The following is a 24,515-nucleotide window of genomic DNA, read 5'->3' on the forward strand; positions in this document are numbered from 1 at the left end:
TGTTCCCCTATAGGAGAAAAGTGGGTAAGTGAGGGGAATGTGATGGTCTGCTGAGAACTTTACTGTGGTAAAAATCAATAGAAAAAAGAACGCATGCTCCTTCTTTACCATATAATTAGGAAATTCTATAGCCACTGGTGAAAATCTGATTTTTTGAAGGCTAATGATTATAAATCGGTGTGAAGTCATGCCTAGAAATTATAAGTAAAACTCTAAGACATTCCGTGATATGGAGAAATTCTACAGAAAATTAACTCTTTTTATTCCTCATCCTAGAGATGCATTAGGTTACTGAAGTCCCAAAAGGACATCATCATAGATGCTCAGGCCCTGATATCTATTATGGGAAAATCTATAGTTGACACTAAGCAGCATGCAAAATGATTTCATGTGATAACTGTATTGATGTCTCCTTTGCACACATTAAGATTATTGTAGCTTTCCTCAAACACTGCCTTTTCCCTGGCTATATGTGTCAGAGTTAAGCCTTTCTCAAACTTACATATGACAACAGTCACAGCAGAAGTCTCCCAGAAGGTGATCCTATTATTTTCTCTTTATCCTTTACTGTAACTATATATTCAATTTTCTGTTCCCTACAGTAGGGACCACATACATCTCCTCTGCCCTTCTAATTAGTTACTATTTTATGTATACATATTCTGTTGGAGTTCAAATATAAAGTTTAATTGAATACTAAAGTTTTATTCCTACAGGGCTTCTATGCTTCTAATTTCATATAATTTCATTTTTCAATAAAGGCAAAAGTGTGTATATGTATCCATATCTATCTAATATATATAATTTATATTTCTTTGTGAAAGTTATGGTATAAATAAACTGCCAGGAACTCCTGTAATGAATCATGTGTCACGATTTGGATTCTGAAAATATGGTCATGTTACTCATCATAAATACTACTGGCAATAAAGCAAACAAACAAACAAAAAAGAACTTTTTTTGAATACTTATTTAATTGGGCCAGGGCTTACGGGGCTAATTAGTTTAATTCCTTTAATCCTTACAATGACTCTAAGAGACAGATACAATGAGGAGCCAAACTTGTCCCATGTTAAAGTTGGTAACTGGAGGAACAAGAATTTGAAATCTGGCTGATTTCAGATTCCTGGCTCCTAACATGGGCTTAGCATCCATCTTCTTTAGTCTCTTGTGACGGTCTTTGTATTAGTTCATGTGCTCCCTCCCTCTTCTCTGAAGATACCTTTTACTTGACAACTGCTGCAGCTAACATTTATAAAGAGCTCATTATGTGCCAGGCACAGAGCTGAGTTCCCTACATAAATTATCATTTCATATCCAGCTGTTCTTCACATGTTCGACAGCACAGAATACTTTCCTTGTGATCCAATTCTCTAGACATGTACAAGAAAAATGACTAAGCTGACAAGGATGGAGGGGCCTCAGGAGTGTGAGTAGGAAACATGGAGATGCTTTCTTACCTGTACAGCTGGCCACCCTCCTTGCCAGTATTCTGCTGTGTGTCTTCCTCATCATCAGTACTGTAAGATTTAGACCGTGATTTTGTAGTTTTCTGCCAGAAAAATCAAAACAAACTTAACAAACTCATTGTATCAAGTATATTTACAACATGCAGAGAATGAGCTGGGCTTTAAAATGCACATGTGCACAAACATAACTTGAAGGGAAAAAATGACCAAATATTGCAGCTTGCTTCAGCATTAATAACAAGCCTATCTAAGGCCATAATTATATTAAAATATTAATACAAAACTGAGAGTTTCATGCTCAGAAACTGACTTCGGAGACACATAAAGTTGATGTATTAGAAAGACTTTATTAGTCATGCATTTTGAAGGTTTCTACTAGGGGTAGAGTCAAAGTTGCAGTATCTATGTAAATGATTATAAGGGACAAAATGCCCTTTTGTATAGGAAGCTCACTATTAATAAACTGTAAAAGGCACATTTGGTTTTTTAAGAAAGGACATGTAGTAACTTTTAAAAAAATAAATAACTACCATTTCTGCTTTTGATCAGTATGCACTCAAATGATCATCTAAATCAAACTTCCCTTTTGAGATTTTGACCCATTTTCATTTCTAGCAGCAGGAAAAAAAATTGCTACCCACAGAATACAGGCTGAAAGGCTCCAGGTCTAATCTGGTGTCTTTTGGACAGATTAGCTGTTTCACAATAAAACTTTTTTGGGATGGTATGATTTCATCCCCACCAATTTGGAGATAGCCCCAGTATTTAGGCAACACAGACCTCAACAAAACAAATGATGGGCTGGGCGTGGTGGCTTGCGCCTGTAATCCCAGCACTTTGGGGGGCTGAGGTGGGTGGATCACCTGAGGTCACAAGTTCAAGACCAGCCTGGCCAAAAAATGGTGAAACCTCATCTCTACTAAAAATACAAAAATTAGCTGGGCGTGGTGGCAGGTGCCTATAATCCCAGCTACTTGGGAGGTGGAGGCAGAAGAATCGCTTGAACCCAGGAGGTGGAGGTTGCAGCGAGCCGAGATCCCACCATTGTACTCCAGCCTGGACAACAAGAGCAAAACTCCATCTCTAAATAAATAAATAAACAATACAAATGATGGGGAAGGACCACCCCAATAATTGCCGAAAACCTTGCCATCGAAAATGCAGTGTCTACAAACAAAGGTAAGATGTTTAGACAGAGAACCCTGGACATCAGGAATGTGGCTTAGAAAGGGAAAGGGTCTCCATCCCCAAATTACCATAGGACCATGCCACCTTCTAGATTTTCTCATGCTTCTCCTAAACCCCCCCAAAAATCAAACAAGCTACACTGTTGGCATAAACACACTCAACTTCTCTCTATTTCACTGACAGTAAGGTGCCAGTTTGGTTTGGAAACTTCTCCGGCATTATTTATGCCTTGAGTACCTCAGCTTGCAGGTATGGAAGCCCCACCATTTGATGATCTCATGTTCCGTCTTTCACCAGGCTGGTAAACTAGCTAACCTCACTAGCTTCCTATTGGATCTTTAGAAAGAGTGTGGCAAGAACATCTATTTCAAAGGATTATTGTTGTGATGGTTAAATAAATGGCACAGAAAGTCATTCTGTAATCTATATAACATTACCTTTCCATTTAAAATACTGTCAATATTTATTAAAATAATCTATAAATAGTCTAATGGACAACAATTTATTCTTATAACTTGAGGTATGATAAATTTTAATTAGGTGAAGTACTCCCTAAAACATCTACTTCGAAAGACTATTTTAATTGTAATGACAAGTTGCAATCCAGAAATGAAATATTCTCTAATTCCACATAGTTAGTCATTTGAGTTATACAGTAATAAATGTCTTTTTAAGAATCATTTTTACTATAAAATGCAAAAATTAGAAATAAGAAATGAATCACCAATGACAGATAACATTCAGAGAATGATATATTTTCTGGACATACAGTTTTGACACATCTTTTCATGGTTATCATACCATAGAATCTACTTCTCATCTTACTTTTTCATTTAATGTTTCACAGGTCAAGCTCTTCCGAGGGATCATCTTTTAATGGCTGCATAATTGTCCATTATGTGAATGATTCACGGATTACTTACACAGTCTTTGGAGGTGAACATTTTGGTTGTTTTCAATATTTTGTGATAATGACTAATCTGACTAGCCTACTAAAAAATTATCTCACTGACGGGCAGGAAATTCTAAATATGACATTCCTTAAAGTAGAAGAAATGGCCTTACAGAAACCTCATGTATAATGTAAAGTTCTCCATCTAATAATTGAATTCTTATGTAAGTTTTACTGACAAACAGCTAATCTGTCCAGAAGACACCAGATTAGTGTAACATCTTTTTTCACTATTTTATTGAAGTGTAACATACAGTTGGGACAGTACACTGGTCATAAGTGTGCAGGTTGATGTCTTTCACAAATCAAAACCACACATACGACGAAATAGAATATTATCTGTCTCCCAAAAGCCTTCTGATCCTCCAATTCTGTCATTCCTTTCTCTGTGAAGGTAATAACTATTCTGATGTCTACTCTATAGGGTTTCTTTTGCCTGGTTTTGAATTTAATATCGATGGAATAAAACTGTATGTACTCTCTTGGGTCTGGTTTATTTTGCTCAACATCATGTTTATAAAGATCATATTATTGCATATAGTTGTAATTTTGTCATTTTCTTAGTTGTTAACTATTCTCTTATATGAATACACCACAATTTTTACTCATTCTATTATCAATGGACATTTGTACTTTTTCCTCTTTGTACTATTACCCATCTCAATATAAATATTGTTATTTCTGTCTTTTTTTTTTTTCTGTAGATGGAGTTTCACTCTTGTTGCCCAGGCTGGAGTGCAGTGGTGCAATCTCGCCTCACTGCAACCTCTGCCTCCTGGGTTCAAGCAGTTCTCATGCCTTAGCCTCCTGAGTAGCTGGGATTACAGGCACACACCACCACACCTGGCTAATTTTTGTATTTTTAGTAGAGACAGTGTTTGGCCATGTTGGCCAGGCTGGTTTTGAACACCTGACCTCAGGTGATCCACCCACCAAGGCCTCCCAAAGTGCTGGGATTACAGGTGTGAGCCACCACGCCTGGCCTATTTCTGTCTTTTGACATATACCTAACAATAGAACTGCTAAGTCATAGTACATAGTGCAGCTTTAGCAGATACTGTGAAATAGTGGGCCAAAGTACTTGCACAAATGTGCACAACCATAAGTAGTGTTTGAGAATTCAAGTGCTTCATCCTCACTAACATTTGGTTCTTGCCATCTTTTAATGTTACCTGTTGTGGCGGGCGTATATGGAATCACATAGTCATTTAAAATTGTGTTTCCCAGATGACTGACGGGTGAATCCCTTTTCTTTATTAGCAATTTGGATATCTTCTTTTGTGAACTGCCCGTTTAAGTGTTTTGCCCATCTTTTAGAAATTAAATTGCCTATCTTTTTATTGATTTATAGAAGCTATTTATGTATTCAGGATAGAATATATAATACACATACCAGTTTTAATAACACATACCCATTATGTATTGGATATGTATATTTAAGATGTTAAATACAGTTTTTTGGATATATTATTGGATATATGTATTCAAAATATTCTTTCCCAGTATGCAACTTGCTTTTTGATACTGTTTATGCGTAGAAGTTCTTAACTTTTAAAGTAGTTTAAATATCAATCTTTTCCTTTGCTGACGTGCTGGTTAAGAAATCTTCAGTTATTCCAAGGTCATGATGATATTCTCCTGTTACCTTCCAGAATCTTTAAATTAACTGAAGTATGCATAGTTATTACTCTTAATTCATACCTTATGTTTTCCAAAGTTGGTCATGAGGGATCGTCCATGTGATTTCTTTCCACTTTCCTTTACATCTGGACTCTGAATAAATAAAGGCATAATATAACTATTTATCTTCTTTGCTTTTGTCTTTTTCCTTAGTTCTGGTGGAATAGCAAGGGGGCCCTCTTTTCTCTTCTGTTTGCCTCTAGGTGAGAAACAAGCAGACTCCACTCATTTCCTCCTGCTCCACACTCCACTACCACAAAGGTGGCTCTGCCTGCCTTGGAAAGGGAAATATTGGCATGGAGAGATGGATGCCAGCCAGGACGCAGCAGCTGCCTGCACCTTCCCAAAGCTGAGGTCAAAGGCTCTCAGCAGTGTGCAGGTGTGCTGGCCCTCATGGTGTCTGTTCACCAGACTCTCCACAGCACAGGATGTGTTCTTTTAAATGTTCTGAGTGGGGTTAAGTCATTTTCAGTTAAGTAGGGATTCAGTTTTGGAAAATGACCAAAAGTCATTAGCAGCCAATTCTATTGAATAAAGAAAGTGGATCACATTGACTAAACAGTGCTATGTGGGATTTTAAAACATTATAAATAAATAAAATCCAAGGATATCTATGAGATAATAGATTGTTTTTGTTTGTTTAAAGTAAACCAAGCAAAGTTTATGTGTTCGTTGAAATAATTCCTTTTGTGATGAGCACTGGAAAGAGGTATTGTAGCCTCTGAATTTTTCCTCACATAGGTTAATTTTCCAGTTAGAGATACTGGGCCAACTCTCTTTCCTGGAGCCTGTCTCATTAGGTAACAGAAAGGCCACCTGCTAAGAGAGTTTAAACTCTTATTCATTTGTCATCCTTAAAAATATGTTAGGTGGTTCATTACTAATAACATGGTATAAGGAGAGACCAGTAGGCCCTACCTGACCAAGACTCCAGCTAAACAGAGAAGAAGCAGGTAACCACATAAATGGAATAAATGTGGGTGAGCAAAAACAGTTAAAGCCAAAAGGTTGGGAAGGGGATCTGTATATGCCCATAGATGCTAATCAAAGATGCAAGTAGGGGTAGGAAGAGATTGGGTGGAGTCCAAGAACTGGTTGGGGAAAGAGCAGTTCAAAAAATGCTGGAGGAGTAATGGTGAGGGGTTTACAAGGTGATTGATGTTAGGTAACTGTTAACTGATTCATACATGTTTATTGTTTTTGGAGATCTATTAATGCGGATCATTAACTGTTCAAAAACTGTGGAATTAAGAAGGCAGCTGGATGTGGTCATAGACGTAGCACTGCTCTCCAAGTCAGAAGACCCAGTTCTGCCACCAAGTAGCTACATTTCCTTTAGCAAGCCTCTTCTCTTGGTCCGTTTTTTTTTTTTTTTAATCTGTGAAATGGACCAATTAATCTGTGAGTTCCTCTCTATTTCTAGTAGGGACTATGCCATTTATTATCCAAAACAGGACCTTTTAAGAATAAAATGGGATACTTTTAATAATTATGCTGGGACAACAGGTATAAAGCACGGCTGTCACAGGCAAATTGAGGTATATGGTCACCCTATTTAGTAGGAACCTATTATACCCTAAGGATAATGCTAATTGCATTACATATATTCTCATTTACTATGCATAACCAACCCTGGGAATAAGTATAATTAAATTCCAATTTTACAGAAAAGGAAAGCAGAAATACAGAAAGTTAGATTATATGCCCAAAGTTACAAAGCTTGTTGGTGATAAAACAGGATTCTGTCTAGCTACAAGTCCTCTCTCTGGCTTCCTTCCACTTCTCCAACATTTTCTATCCCATTCTCACTCTCTTTATGTAGGAAATAGATATCTACAAATACCTATCACCAACTTTGACCTCTCCCTGAGCATCGGCACATCTTTCACTGAATTATTGAGTAAGACATTGTCCTAGGAACTTGGCATATACATAACGACAAGAGCAAACAAGAGAGATGCGGACTCTCTCCCTACTGGGCTTGCAGTCTAATCGTAGACACAAAAGATTACAACACACTGTCATAAGACTATAATGGGGAAAGCTTAGGGCACTGTGGGATGGCACAGGGAGACCATCTACCTGGATTTGAGGATTAAGAACTTCCAAGGGGACATGACACAAAAGCTGAAGCCTAAAGGTGAGTACAAGTTATCTATGTGAAATGGGGAAGAGGAAGTGTACTATGACCAAGAAAACAGCCAATATGAAAGCCATGTGGTAAGAGCATGGTACCAGGAAATGAAGAAAGTGGAGGTGTGCACGTGTGGACTCCTACACATGCACACTCTGTGGGTGTCACCGCTAGGAGCCAGAACAGAAAGGAAGGATCTTATGGGCTATTATCTCTGAATTTGAGCTTTATCCTCCAAACTATGAGGAGCCCTGAGATGGTTGAAGACAGGAGAGTGACATGACCAGATGCACATTTCTGAACTATCACTATGGCAGTGGTGTGAATGAGACATTAAGCAGGGCAGCTGAGAGCTTAGGAACTTGTTAAGGTTATTCAGGCAGCAGCAGTTCAGATATAAAGAAAGCAGCAGATTCCAGAACTCTTAAGAACCATTTCCTGTGACTACTAAGTTCTTCCAGCCTGAAGGCAAATTTCATTTTTACTTTTCTTCAGAGCTCCGCAGGAAAAAGACAGGACAAGTAGAAACCAGTCCTGCACTGTTGATTGATGGTCCAGAAAAGTAGAAGCTGGAGTGACGTGCTGCCCAGAGCCATACTCAGCACATTCTCAGCTTTGGATTTAAACCGACATATGTATCTGGCACAGAGGGACTCGTCTCAACAGTAACTTGCCTTTGCTTGCCCAGTGAACCAAAACCATATTTTTAAAACATAGCAGTGTTAAAAACCTCAAAAATAAGTAAAAAGGAGATGAGTTTTGCTACACTACCTCTCAAAAATTTTCGGTTCTCTTACCACTTTACCTGATGGAGAAATTGTCATTAGGATCTCTTCAGTGAAAGCAAAAGATAGAAGGGCTTAATTTGTTTCTTCCAAAATATCCAAGCCTTATGGTTGCATTTCCAATGAGAATAATCTAGGATGGGGCAAAGACTTCTCCAAACGCATAAGGGAAGTAACTGGCCCAGATAAGCCAATGAGAGTTCACCAAGGACAAGAAGCAGAATCAAGATGGGCTAAACAAGTCTGATCTTACAGGCACTTGTGGTGTTGAAAATAAATGGCTGGAGGCGAGGAGGGTGAAAAGATTGTTACTATTCATAGAAATTATTAAGAAAATCCAGAATTACATGGTAAACTATAAGGGCAGTAATGCTGTGATTGACCTTTTGGTTGTCTCCCCAGTATTCCATCTGCCCCTCTAACATGCAGTTTGAGAGGAGCTAACCTTGACAAGAGCTTCAGAGGTAAGTTCTCACTGGCATTAGCAAGCCAATATTATCCTATACTCTGGCCAAGTACTGTTTCAGGAAGGACACTTACCCATGGCCACTATGATTAGCTTGGGGGTAGGCACATGAACTAGGTTAACAAAACTCTCGTTTGTTAGTTGGGGCAAATATGCTGTCTCAATCTCTCTGGATATGGACCAAGAAACATGTAACTCATGGGGCTGTTGGCAGTTATCTCGCAACCATCATGGACAGGAGAACCAGACTTGAGATGACACTGATGGCATGATAGGTAGAGCAAAAAAATAGAGCTACAATGACACCACTGAGCCTTGGGATTAAATCCACCCCATAGGCCATTCTGCAAATAAATTTGCCGCTTACCAACATCTTCTTCATCATTGAAGCCATTTTGTATTAGGATTTCTAAGTTTAGAAACTAAATGGGCCTGAGGAACAGCCTGGCAGTTGGATGGCTAGACTTGTATAGGGTCCAGAGGGCAACCATCAATGCAGAGTGATCACTTAGGATCCAAGGGCGGTCACCCCCATATGATCTTCCTTCTGCCTGAGGAGCCCTCAGCCCTGAAAAACAGGTGGTAAGTAGCAGGGAAGGCAGACATCTAATGAATGTGGAGAGGTGGGAGTGTAAGGGACACAGTGGGCTGAAACTTCTTCCCTCACCTGAGCATGCATTAGGAAGATGAGTCTGGAAACACTGGGCTTCGTCCTGAGGGTCCAAGTGGAGCAGTATTTGAGTCATTTCTACCTCCACCCAATCCACTTTTAACTATTTCTCATATCATTTTGCAATAGGAGATTTTCATTTCTCAAGCAAAATGAGGACAGAAATAGAAGAAGTTGGAGGAGCATTTCACAAATGATTAGAAACAAAGTATGAGATGCTTTTTTTTTTCCCGTTGAAGGATAAGTACAAGAGGGAATCAGATACCTGCTTCAGGTGTGCATTTAAGCCTTCATGCGTGGCCTTCAATAGTGCCCGCACTGTGAAACTATCAGGATCTTCTTTATCTCGAATTTGAGATTCTTTTAACAGTGACTCCAGTTTTTTCCTTATGAAAGATTCCACCTGATGCTCAGTGGTCCCATTACTCTGCAAAAAATTAAGTAATACAAATGACTTCCTTAAGAAACACACCGAATTAGAATATACCCTTTGATCAAGCCACAATTGCTTCTATAATTTCACTTCTCTCAATTACTTGTAAGAAATTAAGCTCAAGTTCATTGTACCATCTCAGTCTTCCCTCCTCCACAAATCCTTTAATAATAAGGATTACTATTTATTAAGAACTAATTCTCTGCCAGCTACTCTTCATATGACTGCATTCAGTCCTCAGGAACCTTATAAGTATTATTATCATTTCCATTTCAGTGATATAGAATCTGATGCTTAGAGAGAAATCAAGTAAGTTGTTCCTGGTTACATAGCTAGCAAATAACTGAAGCAGGATTCAAACTCAGGACTCCAAAGCCCTTCCCCCTATGCTTATGCTATTTGATGCTTTTAACAGATAAAAGGCCAGGGAAAGTTTTTGGAAACTAAGTTTTCTAAACCTACATAAATAAATTAGAACAAAAATATGCTATTAAAATAAAACTACTTTTTTCACTGAGGAGAAAAGAATGCTATGGAAATTTCAGGAGTTGAGGATTATTGTGAGATATATTTCCTTACTATTTCCAATCCCATTGTATAGTTAGGGGGAACCCCAATTATTATCTCAGCCATGATTTGTCATTACAATTACTTTAAGATCACAACAAATTTCAAGGGGTTTGGATATCAGAGCTATGACCTGTCCAGATGATGACTCACAGAATTTTGAGGTGATCATGGGATATAGATTCTCTCAAAGTCCTGCTTAGCACAGCTTTTCGGCCATTTGTTCTGCTTGAAACCAATGGCCCCAGCCTCCATTCATAGCTCTTCTGCTCTTCCAGTGCACCTACCTCTCCCTGTTTCCAATACCTTTCCATAAATTCTTCAACCACTTGCTAAAGACCAACCCACCCAAAGGGAGGAAAGGGATACTCCTTCACAAGAGCAATTCCCACATTCTTCACGAAAAGTTTAAGGCTGTTCTTCCATTTGCAAATCTATTTCTAAGAGGTCATTATATGTGGACTCTGCATAATGGGTAGCTTTCCAATAATGCATTCGTTTTCACAAAATCCTGTAAGAGCAAAGCAATTATAAATGCCCTAAGGAAAAATTTCAAAAATCTATACCAGGATAGGTTATTGAATTTCCCTGTATCACTATCACATGCATTAATATCTTTAACATGCCCAATTAATGAGGCACTCCACTTCCCTGGAGACCTCCAGGTCCAGAAGGAGATGCAAGGATGAAAAAAGAGTTGGCTCTTAACATCAGAAGGGAACACCCTCCTGTCATGCTAGAAAAGGCATGTCCCCAAATATTCTACCCTGGTCATCAGAGATGCCCACAAAAGCACAGACAACCAATACAACAGAGTTTCTGATAAGGAACACGGCATTACTACCTGAGTGACTGAGAAGGCCCCACAAAAGAGGTGGGAAGTGATTGGGGCTCTCATTGTAACTGAGATTTCAACAGTGATGGAAAGAAGGGCTTTCCTGCCAACCACAGTTCTAGCAAAGGATTTACATGAATTAAGAACGTTCTGTAAATGCAAAGAACACATGAGTTTTCCTAGAGTTCATGGAGTAGGGTAGTGGCAGATAAAGAACTTTGGAGGGTGGAGGGACTTGAAAGCAAGAGGTATGGAGCTGCTAAGAGAGTCTTTGAGTGAACAAGTCCTTGGGTAGCAACTCTAGAAACAATATTAATCTGGCAGCGTATGCCAAAAGAGGAAGTGTGTCTGCAGATGAAACATCAGGCACACTGGGCCCCAGTGCAGGTACTAAGTGCCTAGGCTAATGTGCTGGGGGTAGTTAATAAAGTTGAGAGATAGTTTGGGAACAAAACTCATTTTGTATTAAAAAAAAAAAAAACCATGTATTGTGTTTCTGCTGTGCCAGGTGAGAAGTATTAAAGAGGAATACTCCCCACTGTCACAGAGCCCTCAGTGTCATTGAGAAGGCCAACACATCCCTGGATAATTACACAAGCAGGAACAAGTAGAGTGACAGGTGTGAGGGGTAGCATATGCACACAGAGGAGGCGCAACTTGTCCAGCCTTGGGGAATCAGGGGACAATTCCAGGAGCATAAGAAACCTGAGTCAAGCCTTAAAAGATAAGTATATTAGTTTCCTGTGACTTGGCCAGGTGCCATGGCTCATGTCTGTAATCCCAGCACTTTGGGAGGCCAAACTGGGAGGATCGCTTGAGTCCAGGAGTTTGATATCAGCCTGGGCAACATAATGAGACCCTGTCTCTACAAAAATTTACAAAATTAGCTGGGCATGGTGGCACGCACCTGTAGCCCTAGCTACTTGGGAGGCTGAGGTGGAAGAATCCCGTGAGCCCAAGAGTTTGAGGCTGCAGTGAGCTATGATCATGCCACATCACTCCAGCCTGAGCCACAGAGCAAAGCCCTGTCTCTAAAAAATAATAATAAAATAAAGTTTCCTGTGACCAATATAACAAATTGCTACAAACCTGATATCTTAAAACAATAGAAATGTACTTATTTTCTCACACGTCTGGAGGCCAAAAGTATGAAGTCTAGGTGTTGGCAGGGCTACACTCCCTCTGAAAGCTCTAGGGGAGGATCCTTCCTTGCCTCTTCCAGCTTATGGTGGCCCCATGTATTCCTTGGCTTGTGGCAGCATCACTCCAATTTCTGTCTCTGTCTTTATATGGTCTTCTCATGCATGTCTCACCCATCTGTTTGTGTCTTCTCTTCTTATGAGGACACTTGTCATTGGATTTAGGGACCACGTGGTTAACCCAGGATTATATTATCTTGAAGTCCTTAACTTAATTACATCCGCAAAGACCCTTTTTCCAAATAAGCTCACATACATAAGTACCACAGATTAAGACTTGAACCTATCTTTCAGTGGCCACAAATGAACCCACTGTAATGACTAACAGCTGATCATCTGGCATAGGGGGACAGCATTTCAATGTGAGGAAAAGCATGGAGAAAACAAAAAGTATCAAAAGAACCAGTAATCCTATGAGCAAGGAGAAATGAGCCACAGGGAAATACAGAAAAAGCAACTAAGATTGTACACAGTAGTCCCCCTTTATGCATGGGAGATACATCAAAAAATCCTCATTGGATGCTGAAAACCATGGATAGTCCTGACCCCTATGTATGCTGTGTTTTTTCCCATATAGTAATGGGTGGATACACTGGACAAAGGGATGATTCACATCCCACGTGGGGTGGAGTAGACAGTGCAAGATTTCATCACACTTCTCAGAATGGTGCACAATTCACAACTTACAAATTGTTTATTATAGAATTTTTCAATCAATATTTTGGGCCATGATTGACTGCAGGAAGCAAACCCACAAATAAGGGGGAGACTGTATTGTACTAAGGCTCCCAAAGCACTGTCATGTAAAGATACTTCATTTGAGCTGCTGAACCCTGTTTAAGGCAAACACTAGGGCTAGCAATTTTTTCTCATAATGACACAGGCAGAAAGGTTCAGCCACTCAACCAAACACACATGCCTATGAAAATGGCTGAATTGCAGCTTGAACCTCTTAAGACTTCCCATTCAAGACTGTGGCTATTTTTCCATACAATGCAGCAGCCATCCCTCTTATATTGTTACAGAAAAAGAGAAAAGAGAAATTCTTGAGTCAAAGTAACCATGCACAGGTTCATATTTTAAAAAGCCATTATTTCTATCATGGAACCAGGGAAATACATCATCACAATCCCTCTGGGAAAAACAATTTCACTTAAGGTCAGAAGCAAATCCAAGAAAAGAACTCCACGTCTCTAACCCCCAACGCATTTGATCAAGACCCAGGGCCCAATGGAGTGTGCATTTGCTGAGAGGACAAAAAAAAGAAAGCATTTAAGAGCACCTAGGGTATCCAGTGTCACACAGAATGCTCCAAATGAGCATCCATTTCCTTCCCTCACTCAGGGCCTCATAAAGAGGCAGAGACTTCAAGTAAGGAGAAGATCTGTGGCCATGACACCAAGTCACTTTCACTGTCAGCAAGGAAAGGCTCAAAATAGAAAGCCAGAGCCGACCCAGAGCTGGTAAAATAATGAATGCTTAACACAAAAGCTATAATTATTCACTTCACATCCTCCAAATACTGGGAGCTGCTAAAGGAATGATATCTCTGCCTGTTGATCTTTTTCTGCTCTGTGATTTACTGCACAAGAAAATTGGCAGCTGTGAAGAACAAATAAATGTGTGGCTGAGGTTTCATTAATATATTATCATTCAGCCCTGGAATCCAATAGCACTACTGAAAGGAAGCTAAGACAGACACTTGACCTCGAGACCTATCAGGCACCATGCACCTGCAGCAGGGACCACAGCTGAAAGCCATATGTATCTTGCTCTTTTGTTCTCTGGGCCAATGGGTGAGAAAGGACGCTGCAGCTGGAGGCTGGGGGAGAGCAGTCATTTCATATGGTGGGTAGTTTCCACCAGAGAAGTAATCAGGGTTCTCAATTCCCTTTTTTGAAAGGTAAATCTGATCTAGGAATCCCTCTACCACAAGTAAATAAATTAAACATATTCTCATTTTGTCTCCAGCATGAAGCTAAATCATCGCTGAATATGCAGAAGGATGCCCCAAACCACAACCATCATTCCAGACTGGGAAGATCCAGGAAAGGGGAGAAATTGGGTGCTGCTCCTTGAAAGGGACCTTCCAAACAGTGGGCTCTACCTGCACTACACATTGCAATCACCAGCAGAGTGCTCAGAAATCCCAGGCCATGCCCCAGACCCATGTATCAGAATCTCTGGGCCAAGACCCAGACACTGTGGTTTTTGAAAGCTACCCATCATTCCAATATGTGGCCAGAGTTGAGGAACTTTGCATTAAAAAAAAAAAGGCAAAAAAGTTGAGGACCTTTGCTTTAAAAAAAAAAAAAAAAAAAGGCAAAAAACTAAAAACTGAAGTATTTCAACATCCCCCCAATTTTTTTTTCCTTTGACTAAAGTCCAAAGATAGGAAGAATAATATATTGCTGCCCTTTCTGAGTGCCTTACTGCTTTCCAAGCTGTAAGACCTGAAGGTCTTGGCTGAAGAACAGCTGCTTCTCAGCCATTCGAGCCTGTGTGTTTACTCCTGTCCTCTACCATCTCCTGCCTGCTCCTTTAGCTCACTTAACAACATATTCTTCTATTCAAGGACCAGTCATATCCATGTATTAGAAACAACTAGAATCTTCCAGGGAGATTCCAAGTCACCTTTATCATTCTCTACCCCTTGTCGCCAGGATGTACTAGCATGCCCAGCACCTGGGCTTTTTGACTCAATGAATGCTTTCAATAGCAAGACCTTGTAACCTCAAGAGGTAACTCATGCTGTCTTTGAGTGCTGGTATGTTTTAAATGAACAAGATTCAAAATCCTTTTTAGGATAGCTCAAAGCATAAAAGGAATGATAAGAAAAAAGATGAGGGAGGAAAATTATTAAAGTGTTTAGTGAGAGATATACACATGCAGACTGGATAATGGTTTTAGAATATAAGACAAAAATTGCTACATGTCACTGCACCAGGACTCCTTTAGAACTTGCTGGAAGGCTTGGTGTTTATGGGATCAGCTTTGTGTAGGAGATACAGAGCTAATGTTTATGCCCAAGAAGCTGGCAAAACGGATTTAGAGAGCACAAGATAAAAGACACTGCATAACTCAGCAGAAGCAGAAAAAAATTAATGAAGTTAAAATACAGAGGTGGAAAGTGTGTAGAGCACACTGACATTAGAAGACCCATAAAGATGAATAATGGCGACTTCGCCTCACAGAATCAAATCTGTTAGATTACTACTCTGTGGTTGAAAGGAACTTGTCCTCTGTGTCTCTGAGTTGTATGATTCTTGGGTCACTGAACACACTGGCTTTACCTTGTGGCTTACCCATTGTGAGCCAGATTTTCTCTATGGCTGGAGCCACAAAATAATATGTGGTAGAAGCTTAAAAGATTCAGTTAATTCAACAACAGAAGCATTTATTACATAAGAAAAAAACTTAACAGTATGGCTTAAACCGCTTGCTTAAAAGTAACAGGAGTCTTGTCCTCCTGCTCTGCATCTAACTCCAGGGTGGTGCCGGGAGAGCCTCAAATCCCGCTTCTGGCCTTTGCGCTTGGGGTTCTTTCTGCCTGGAACATTCCTCCTCAGGTATCAGCATGGCTAACTCTTCACTTCTTTCAGGCCTTTGTTCAAATGCATCTTCCCTGTGAGGCCTTTCGTTGACATCCCATCTAAAATTTCAATAGATCCCTTACATATACACATGCATAAGTGTGCACACATGCACACAGACACACACACCCTTTTTTCCTTTAGCACTGATCACTGTCTAGTACACTATATATTTTACTTATTTGTCTTATTTCTTGTCTATCCTCCTCTTCTCCCATTGATGTGTAAACTTCACAAAGGCAATGATTTTTGTCTATTTTGTTACTGATATATCCTCCAATACCTACAACAATGATGAGCACATGTCCAACAGGAGGTGTTTAATAAAAGTTTATTGAATGTACAAATGAATCTTACATGACCTCATGAGAGTTGGTGTTCCAGTGTAAATGAATGCAAAGTTAAAATGTGTATTTATTGCAATAATTCAGATATAAATCTAACCACATTCTCTCAACTTAAAACTGAGGTTAAGAGCTTCCTCTAAGATAATTATTGGTTCATATAAACTGTCCAAAGTACACCCTCTTTTGCAGAAATATGATCAGATATTCAGTTTCTCAGGGAATTTATTATGAATTCACCAGTCAGGGCATTTGAGCCCTCTGCCAACAATAGGACTATAAATGGTCTGATTACAAGATAATACTTTGCCTTTCTAAACACGGCATTGCCTTTTCTCAGAAAAGTTCAAAAATAGCAAAAAACAATTTGAAATATTTCTCCAATATTTCTCCAATGTTGATTTACTTCTTTTCTCTTCCAAAATATAACAAAGAGATGCCTATAAACATTTACAGTTAAGGCGCTCTACTTTCACTTAGGGCCAAACCAAAGAATCCAAATGAAAGATCATATCTAACTCCATGGAATCATGTTCTAAACCATCTCCTGATGTGAGTTTCCAGAAATCAGCTACTCTTAGTAAAGAAAAGAGGAATCCAGTTGGATACTCCAATTTGTTCCCATAAGACTACAGCTTACTATTTTTTGCATAACTACATATATTTAACTTAGGAAGTTGGAGAGCTCACTGGCATCAGAAGAAAAATGAAATAGCTGAGTGAATAATGATAGATCTACACTATGGCTGGCAACCAAGAGATCTAGAAAACAAGATGCAAAATGATAAAAAATCAGAGACAAAAATCTGGTTTATAAAGTAATGCTAAAAAAAAGCTAAATTATCCATAATCATAATTAATTATAAAAAATAAATACCTAGAGGAGAAAAAAGCAACTATTTAAAATATTAACTGTATAATGACACCTCAAGCATAGTTTTCAATCATGTAACTCTATTTAGATTTTCTGTAACCATAGCCCTATTAATTAATGGTATTTAATTTTGCTAACATAAACTATTAAAAGGCAAGAGAAGAATACAGATAGTAACTTTTCCTTTTCACTTCAAGCTGAATCTTCTCCATTTGGCCCATTTAAAGGGCATTAAAGCCAAGAAAGAAGTGTCTACTGAGACGTCAGCTCTCATTAAGCTCTTGTCCCCTTTGAAAATAATGCCAGCTCATTTTCACAACTACAGGAAAGCCAACACAGAATTATCTGAGAGTGGACTGTTGTTAACAATGTAATAACTGAATTCAGGGCAATGGTGTAAATTACAAGAATTTATACAAAATTTCTCTCTCTTTTTTTTTTTTTAGAGGGTAGAATCATAGTCCTGATGTCTAGAGGACTAACCTTTTCTGTAGAAATAAAATTCTATACCAAACTATCATCCCTGTGTGCTCCTCTCAGGTTGCTGTGTTACTCTAGCAATCACATGAGTTATAGAGTTACAGAAAGAAGCGATGAGGCATCTTTTTAAGTCTTATATTTCCCTCAGGTTTGTATTTCCCTTGGATCACCTGGCTAAATGATGCTTTTCTTTTTTTGCGGGGGGGGGGGGGTGTGGGGTTGGGGGTGGGGACGGAGTCTCACTCTGTCGCTCACTGCAAGCTCCGCCTCCCAGGTTCACGCCATTTTCCCGCCTCAGCCTCCGGAGTAGCTGGGACTACAGGCGCCCACCACCGCGCCTGGCTAATTTTTTTTGTATTTTTAGTAGAGACGGGGTTTCACCATGTTAGCCAGGATGGTCTCGATCTCCTGACCTCGTGATCTGCCCGCCTCGGCCTCCCAAAGTGCTGGGATTACAGGCGTGAGCCACCGCGCCAGGCCTAAATGATGCTTTTCTACAAAGGAGGCTCCTTCATCTAGAAAAGGGGGCTGACACACCAAGTGAGTAACAAACTATTCCATGCCACTTTATTGAAGACTTGACAAATTAAAGATTTAGCCAAGAGGTCCATGTCTGGAAGGGCTTGGAAATCCCTCTGGTCCAGGGTACATTTTCTTAAAGAGGGCATGGGCATCCCAGAGAAGCAGGTCCACGTGCAGGTGGGGTTCCTCCACCCAGCCTTGACAGGGAGCATGGGGGGTTGCTAGCATGAGGTAGGGAAGGCAATGCTAAAGTAAAGCCAGCTTTTATTATCAAAGACAGTAACATTTCCAACTACAATTTGATTTTTGAATTTGTAATAGGAAATTTATCCCTGGAGAGAGGGTTGAATGAATTAATCACTAAAATTCCTTCCAACACTCAGACACAAGAATCCTTGACTCATTCATTCAACAAACATTTGAATGTCTATGTGCCAGCAAATAAAGTAATTTTCAATGAATATCCTTTCTACACCACAGCCACCGTAATTGTGAGGCCTCCAACACAGTAGCAACTTGGAACTCCATTTTAATACAGCATATCAAGGATAAAAAATATGGTCATGCCTGCAACTTACATAATGGAGCTTGAATTTGCACTCGTCTTCAATTTCATCTGCACTGTCCTCATCGGAAACTTCCCCTTCCTCTGCATCATCCCCAAGGTGATAAGGCAACTTCTTACCCTGAAATGGAACAAAACATCCCATTTAAAAATGAGAATAAATTCACAATAGCCAAAAGGTGGAAGTAACCCAAGCATCCATTGACGGATGAAAGGATAAACAAAACGTGTATGTACATACAATGGAATCTTAGCCTTTAAGAAGAAGGAAATTCTGATACATATTACAAAATGAAGGAACCTTGAAGGTATTATGCTGATTGAAATAAGCTAGACATAAAAGAAAGTGTATTGTATGATTCCATTTATATCAAATTCATAGAGACAGAAAGTAAAATGGTGATGGCAAAGGGCTGAAGGTAGGAGGGTATCGGGAGTTGTTGCTGAATGGATATAGAGTTTCAGTTTTACAAGATGAAGAGTTTTGGAGATTGGCTGCACACAATGGGAATGTATTTAATACTACTGAACACACTTTAAAAAGGGTTTATTGTATACATTTAAAAATAGTTAAGATGTTAGGTAGATTTTAGGTCACATGTATTTTACTACAATTAAAAATCATGTTTGAAAAGTAAAAACTGAAAATAAAATGTTGTATCATTAAGCTAATCATTACTTCAGACTGACTAGAAAGCAGACAGTCTGAATTAGGGGCAAAATAAGGGGGAGTGGAGACTTTCAAAAAAGGGAAGTCTTATTACTTTCAATTAAGTAGAATTAATTAGAGATACTATAGTTTAAAAAATCAAACCAGGCTTCTATTCAAAAATAGATGACTTGGAACCTGGAGCCAGGCCCAGTGGCTCACACCTGTAATCCCAGCACTTTGGGAGGCTGAGATGGGAAGATCACTTGACCCTAGGATTTCAAGACCAGCCTAGGCAACAAAATAAGCCTCTGTCTCTACAAAAAATAAAAAAATTTGCTAGGCATGGTAGCATGTGCCTATGATCCCAGCTACACAGGGGGTTGAGGCAGGAGGATGACTTGAGTCCAGGAGGTTGAGGCTGCAGTGAGTCATGTTTGTACCACTGCACTCCAGCCTGGGTGACAAAGTGAGAATCCCCCTCCACCAAAAAACAAGATGACTTGGCTGGGCATGAAAGCTCATCCCTGTAATCCCAACACTCCAGGAGGCCAAGGCAGGAGGATTGCTTGAGGCTAAGAGTTTGAGAACAGCCTGGGCAACATAGTAAGACCCCATTTCTATTTTTATTAAAAAGTGAAAGAATAGATGACTCTTCACAACAAACTACCATTCCATCCCATTATGTACAACTGCTATGGTGTGAATGCTGGTGTCCCCCAAAATCCATGTATTAGAACCTAATACCTCACCCATATGATAGTATTAAGAGGTGAGGCATTTGGGAAGTGATTAAGTCATGAGGGCTCCAACGAGCTCCCTTGCCCCTTCTGTCATGTGAGGACAAATAGTAGGTACTATCTATGAGAAACAGGCCCTCACCAGACGCCAAATCTGCCATCACCTTAATCTTGGACTTCCCAGCATCTAGATCCACGAGCAATGAATTCTGTTGTTTACAAGTTGCCCAGTCCAAGGTGGTTTTGTTATAGCAGCTCAAAGGAACTAAGACAACAACAAGCATGCTAATATCCCTCAGAGCAGCTTATTCACCTAAGCAGGTTACATGTGTCCTTAACACTTATGCCTCACTTTGCATTTAGCAAGCCCCTCTTTCACGGACAATGCAGTGAGACTCCTGCCCAGCTTGAGCACCTCCTCCAGGACCAGGCCACTCTTTTTTTTTTTTTTTTTTTTTTTTTTGAGACGGAGTCTCGCTCTGTCGCCCAGGCTGGAGTGCAGTGGCGCGATCTCGGCTCACTGCAAGCTCCGCCTCCCGGGTTCACGCCATTTTCCTGCCTCAGCCTCCCGAGTAGCTGGGACTACAGGCGCCCGCTACCACGCCCGGCTAATTTTTTGTATTTTTAGTAGAGACGGGGTTTCACCGTGTTAGCCAGGATGGTCTCGATCTCCTGACCTCGTGATCCGCCCGCCTCGGCCTCCCAAAGTGCTGGGATTACAGGCGTGAGCCACCGCGCCCGGCCGGCCACTCTTGACTTACCTAACAACACACTTTAAAAATGAGGGGCTTTTTGACAGGGAACATTCTTATAAGATATTAAGATAGTTAAGTTATAGAATTATATATATAATATTATCTCAGTGATTAAAAAACAGCAAAAAAGTCTAAAAATAAATATGGTCAATTGTTAAGGGTAATTATCTCTTTATAACAGTACTATGAGGGAAATTTACATTCTCCTTTCCTGCATTTCCCAAATTATATTCAAAAACAGTAAATGTAAACTAAAAAGGACAGCAGGGGGTAAGGCCCAGGGGTCTGAGAAAGGCTTCGAGGGCAGCTATCTGTATTAGCAAGGCTTTTTACTACAAGCAGAAAGGAATATTTATTACCAAAATATTGAATTGCTTCCAGAATCAGAGGGTGGGAGGTGGAACAAAACCAGGCTCTGAGGCTAAGAGGCCAAGGCAACTGCAGTAGGCAGCCTCTAAATAATAGTACCAATGTCTCCTGTCTCAGTATTCACGCCCTTCTGCAATCCCCTCCCTTTGAGCGTGGCCTGGACCTAGTGCCCGACATCTAATGAACTGAGTACAGCAAAAGTGATGGGAGGTCACTTATCAGATCAGGTTATAGAAACACTATACCTTCTTGCTTGCTTGCTTCTCCAAACTTATCTCCTTTCCTGGAGCTCTCTCTCTCTCTCTCTCTCTCCTTTCTCTCTCTCTCCTTTCTCTCTCTCTCTCTTTCTCTCTCTCTCTCTTTCTCTCTCTCTCTTCTCTCTCTCTCTTCTTTCTCTCTCTCTCTCTCTCACACACACACACACACACACACTGGTGTCGTGAGCTGTGCTATGGAGAGACCCACATGGCAGGGAGGTGAGAGAGGCCTCAGTAGCCAACAGCCTGAAAGGAACTGAAATGTGCCAACAACAACCACTAAAGGAATCTTGGAAACAGAGCTTCCCTCAGTTCAGCTGTGAGATGACTGCAGCCCCAGAGGACACCTTAATTACAGCCTCAAGAGAGACCCTGAGCAGAGGACCCAGCTAAGCCACACCCAGGTTCCTGACCTATAGGGACTGTGAGATATTCAATGTTTGTTTTAAGCTGTCAAATGTTGGGGTAATTTGCTATGCAGCAATAGATACCTAACGTAAGCACCAACCAAAATCATGGGGCAGAACAAATCCACTGAAGATACCATTTCCAACACAACTAAGCACAGAGATAGTGGCTTTCACTCCATCATCCACGCAATGGACATCAGGAACTACTGCCAGAAGTGCTGCCATGGGCCCTAAAGGTAGCTGCCAGCATGTCCACCCTACTCCCTCCACCCACCAGGACGGGTTCAACTTGGTCCCACTTTCCTACTGTAGTTTCTGCTTCAATGTCTGGGACAGGTTCACTTGATTGGTGGCTTCTAGATGGCGGGCCCACATCCCAGCTCTAAGAAAGGCTGCAAAAGCAAACTTTGAGCTCCTCTAAGGGGATCTCTTAAAACATAGGGACGGAGACTTCCTTAAACATGGAAGGATGTTCACAAGCCTGACAGCCAAAATAATGATAAATTTCTAAATATCATCCCAGGCTGATCTCTAAACTCAAGCTTCAATGACTTTAAGTATTCCTGCTCTGCACAGCACTATTACCCCTTTCAGAATTCTGGATCCCCCCTTACCCCCTTCCTCCCTCCATAGGGCTACCAGCTTAGTCAGATGTTCGGAGAAATGTCTTTCTCAGTTTTCCTACACCTTCCTTGATACCCAAAGCTCTTGACCTTGAGTCCTTATCACTAGTGACAATTTCAAAGCTGGGTAAATCATTTATATAATGAAAGCATAATCTACATTAAGAATCTAAACAATTGGGATTTAGGCAAATATTTTCTTCAACTTACAGAAGGGAATTTGTAAGATTAAAAAGTTGGGGCCAGCTGGGCATGGTGGCTCACACCTGTAACCCCAGCCCTTTGGGAGGCCGAGGGAGATTGGTGGATCACCTGAGGTCACGAGTTCAAGGCCAGCCTGGGCAACATGGTGAAACCCCGTCTCTACTAAAAATACAAAAATTAGCCAGGCGTGGTGGTAAGCACTTGTAATCCCAGCTACTCGGGAGGCTGAGGCAGGAGAATCGCTTGAACCTGGGAGGCAGAAGTTGCAGTGAGCCAAGATCGTCCCACTGCACTCCAGCCTGGGTGACAGAGTGACATTCCGTTTCAAAAAAAAAAAAAAAAAAGTTGGGGCCAGGCACAGTGGCTCCTGCCTGTAATCCCAGAACTTTGGGAGGCCAAGGAGGACAGATCACCTGACATCAGGAGTTCAAGACCAGTCTGGGCAACATGGTGAAACCTCATCTGTACTAAAAATACAAAAATTAGCCAGGCATGGTGGCAGGCACCTGTAATCCCAGCTATTCAGGAGGCTGAGGCAGGAGAATTGCTTGAACCCAGGAGGCGGAGGTTGCAGTGAGTCGAGGTTGCACCGTTGTACTCCAGCCTGGGTGACAGAGCGAGACTCCGTCTCCCCACCAAAAAAAAAAAAAAGAAAAAAAGTTGGGATCTAATTTGTGTATCATTAATAACAAGGCAGCTCAGAATCAAAGCATTTATTTCTGTATATTATTTTAGGTCCTATTGATATAGAAAGCTCCTAAAAATCAGTTTTTCTATTTTTCTTTATTTTAGGAACATTTGTAGAGTAGTTATAATATGGCAGCACCAGAAATAAGGTACTCAATTAAGAGGTGATCAGACGTACTCAGAAACAAGCTATCAAGATATCAACTTTCTTCACTTATTCAGAATCTGCTTTGTTTTAGGTACCATGGCAGACAGCAAGATGAAACTGTACACAAGACATTTAAAATGTAGTGATAGCAATTCCCTCTTTTGAAACAGCATAAAATAGCATAAAAACCAACATATGTTTTTCAATGTTCTACAGAATAGAAATAAATATGAAAAATAACATCACCAAGAAAAGAATAATAATAATCCTCAACTGATATGCATCACTGATACCACTGACTAGAAAGGAAAGTGTAACTGTGATGAGCAGGTGGTGCTGAGCAAGTAAGGACACAGAACTAAGCTTCAATTCCCCTTCATCTGAGGGTGGCATGAGGTGAGGGAACAAAAAGAAGAAGCTGCCTCTCAGAGTATTCATAAGACAGGTTAATTTTCAGTCCTTTAAAAATCTAATTAAAAGACCTGGCATTATCAGAGCCCTATTTTTGGTCAGCTTTTTCCAGGCTGGCAAATATTTTATACAGGCAGATAGGGAGAAAAACAATGCAAATGAACACTGTTTTTCAAGGCCTCTTTTCTATGGTGTTACTCCAAAGGAAAATTATAAAATAAATTTAGATAGCACTTTATATGGCTTAACTAATTTAACTGTGGTCCAATGTTGATGTAAATGAAGAATGATCCAGGTGTCTTCCAGAGATCCCTTTCTGATCTACATATATTTCATGCAGAAGTTACACTCTAGAATTAATTTGTCTATGGTATATGGAAATATTGCTAAAGACTGGACTGGAAGCATGGTCACTTCTCAGCTTCAAGATATCTGGCTGCACAGCCCCAGGAGAATGCAAACAACTCCGCGATTCACATCTGTAAAAGCAGGAACCTTGGACCACA

General features: G+C 40.3%; 1 protein-coding gene across 14 annotated transcripts in view; it reads right to left on the reverse strand.

Moving 5' to 3' along the window:
- PLCH1 (phospholipase C eta 1) overlaps nt 1-24,515 on the reverse strand; it is a 269,548-nt gene that overhangs the window by 19,029 nt on the left and 226,004 nt on the right. For all 14 annotated transcript variants that reach the window (XM_063807279.1, XM_063807289.1, XM_063807288.1 and 11 more), the window contains 4 exons: nt 18,770-18,877; nt 9,610-9,771; nt 5,311-5,382; nt 1,461-1,552 (listed from right to left, as the gene is read on the reverse strand). In XM_063807279.1, coding sequence (XP_063663349.1) covers nt 1,461-1,552; nt 5,311-5,382; nt 9,610-9,771; nt 18,770-18,877 — 434 coding nt within the window. The remainder of the gene's footprint in view (nt 1-1,460; nt 1,553-5,310; nt 5,383-9,609; nt 9,772-18,769; nt 18,878-24,515) is intronic.

This window comes from Pan troglodytes, chromosome 2, assembly GCF_028858775.2.
Source record: "Pan troglodytes isolate AG18354 chromosome 2, NHGRI_mPanTro3-v2.0_pri, whole genome shotgun sequence".
Taxonomy (NCBI): Eukaryota; Metazoa; Chordata; class Mammalia; order Primates; family Hominidae; genus Pan; species Pan troglodytes.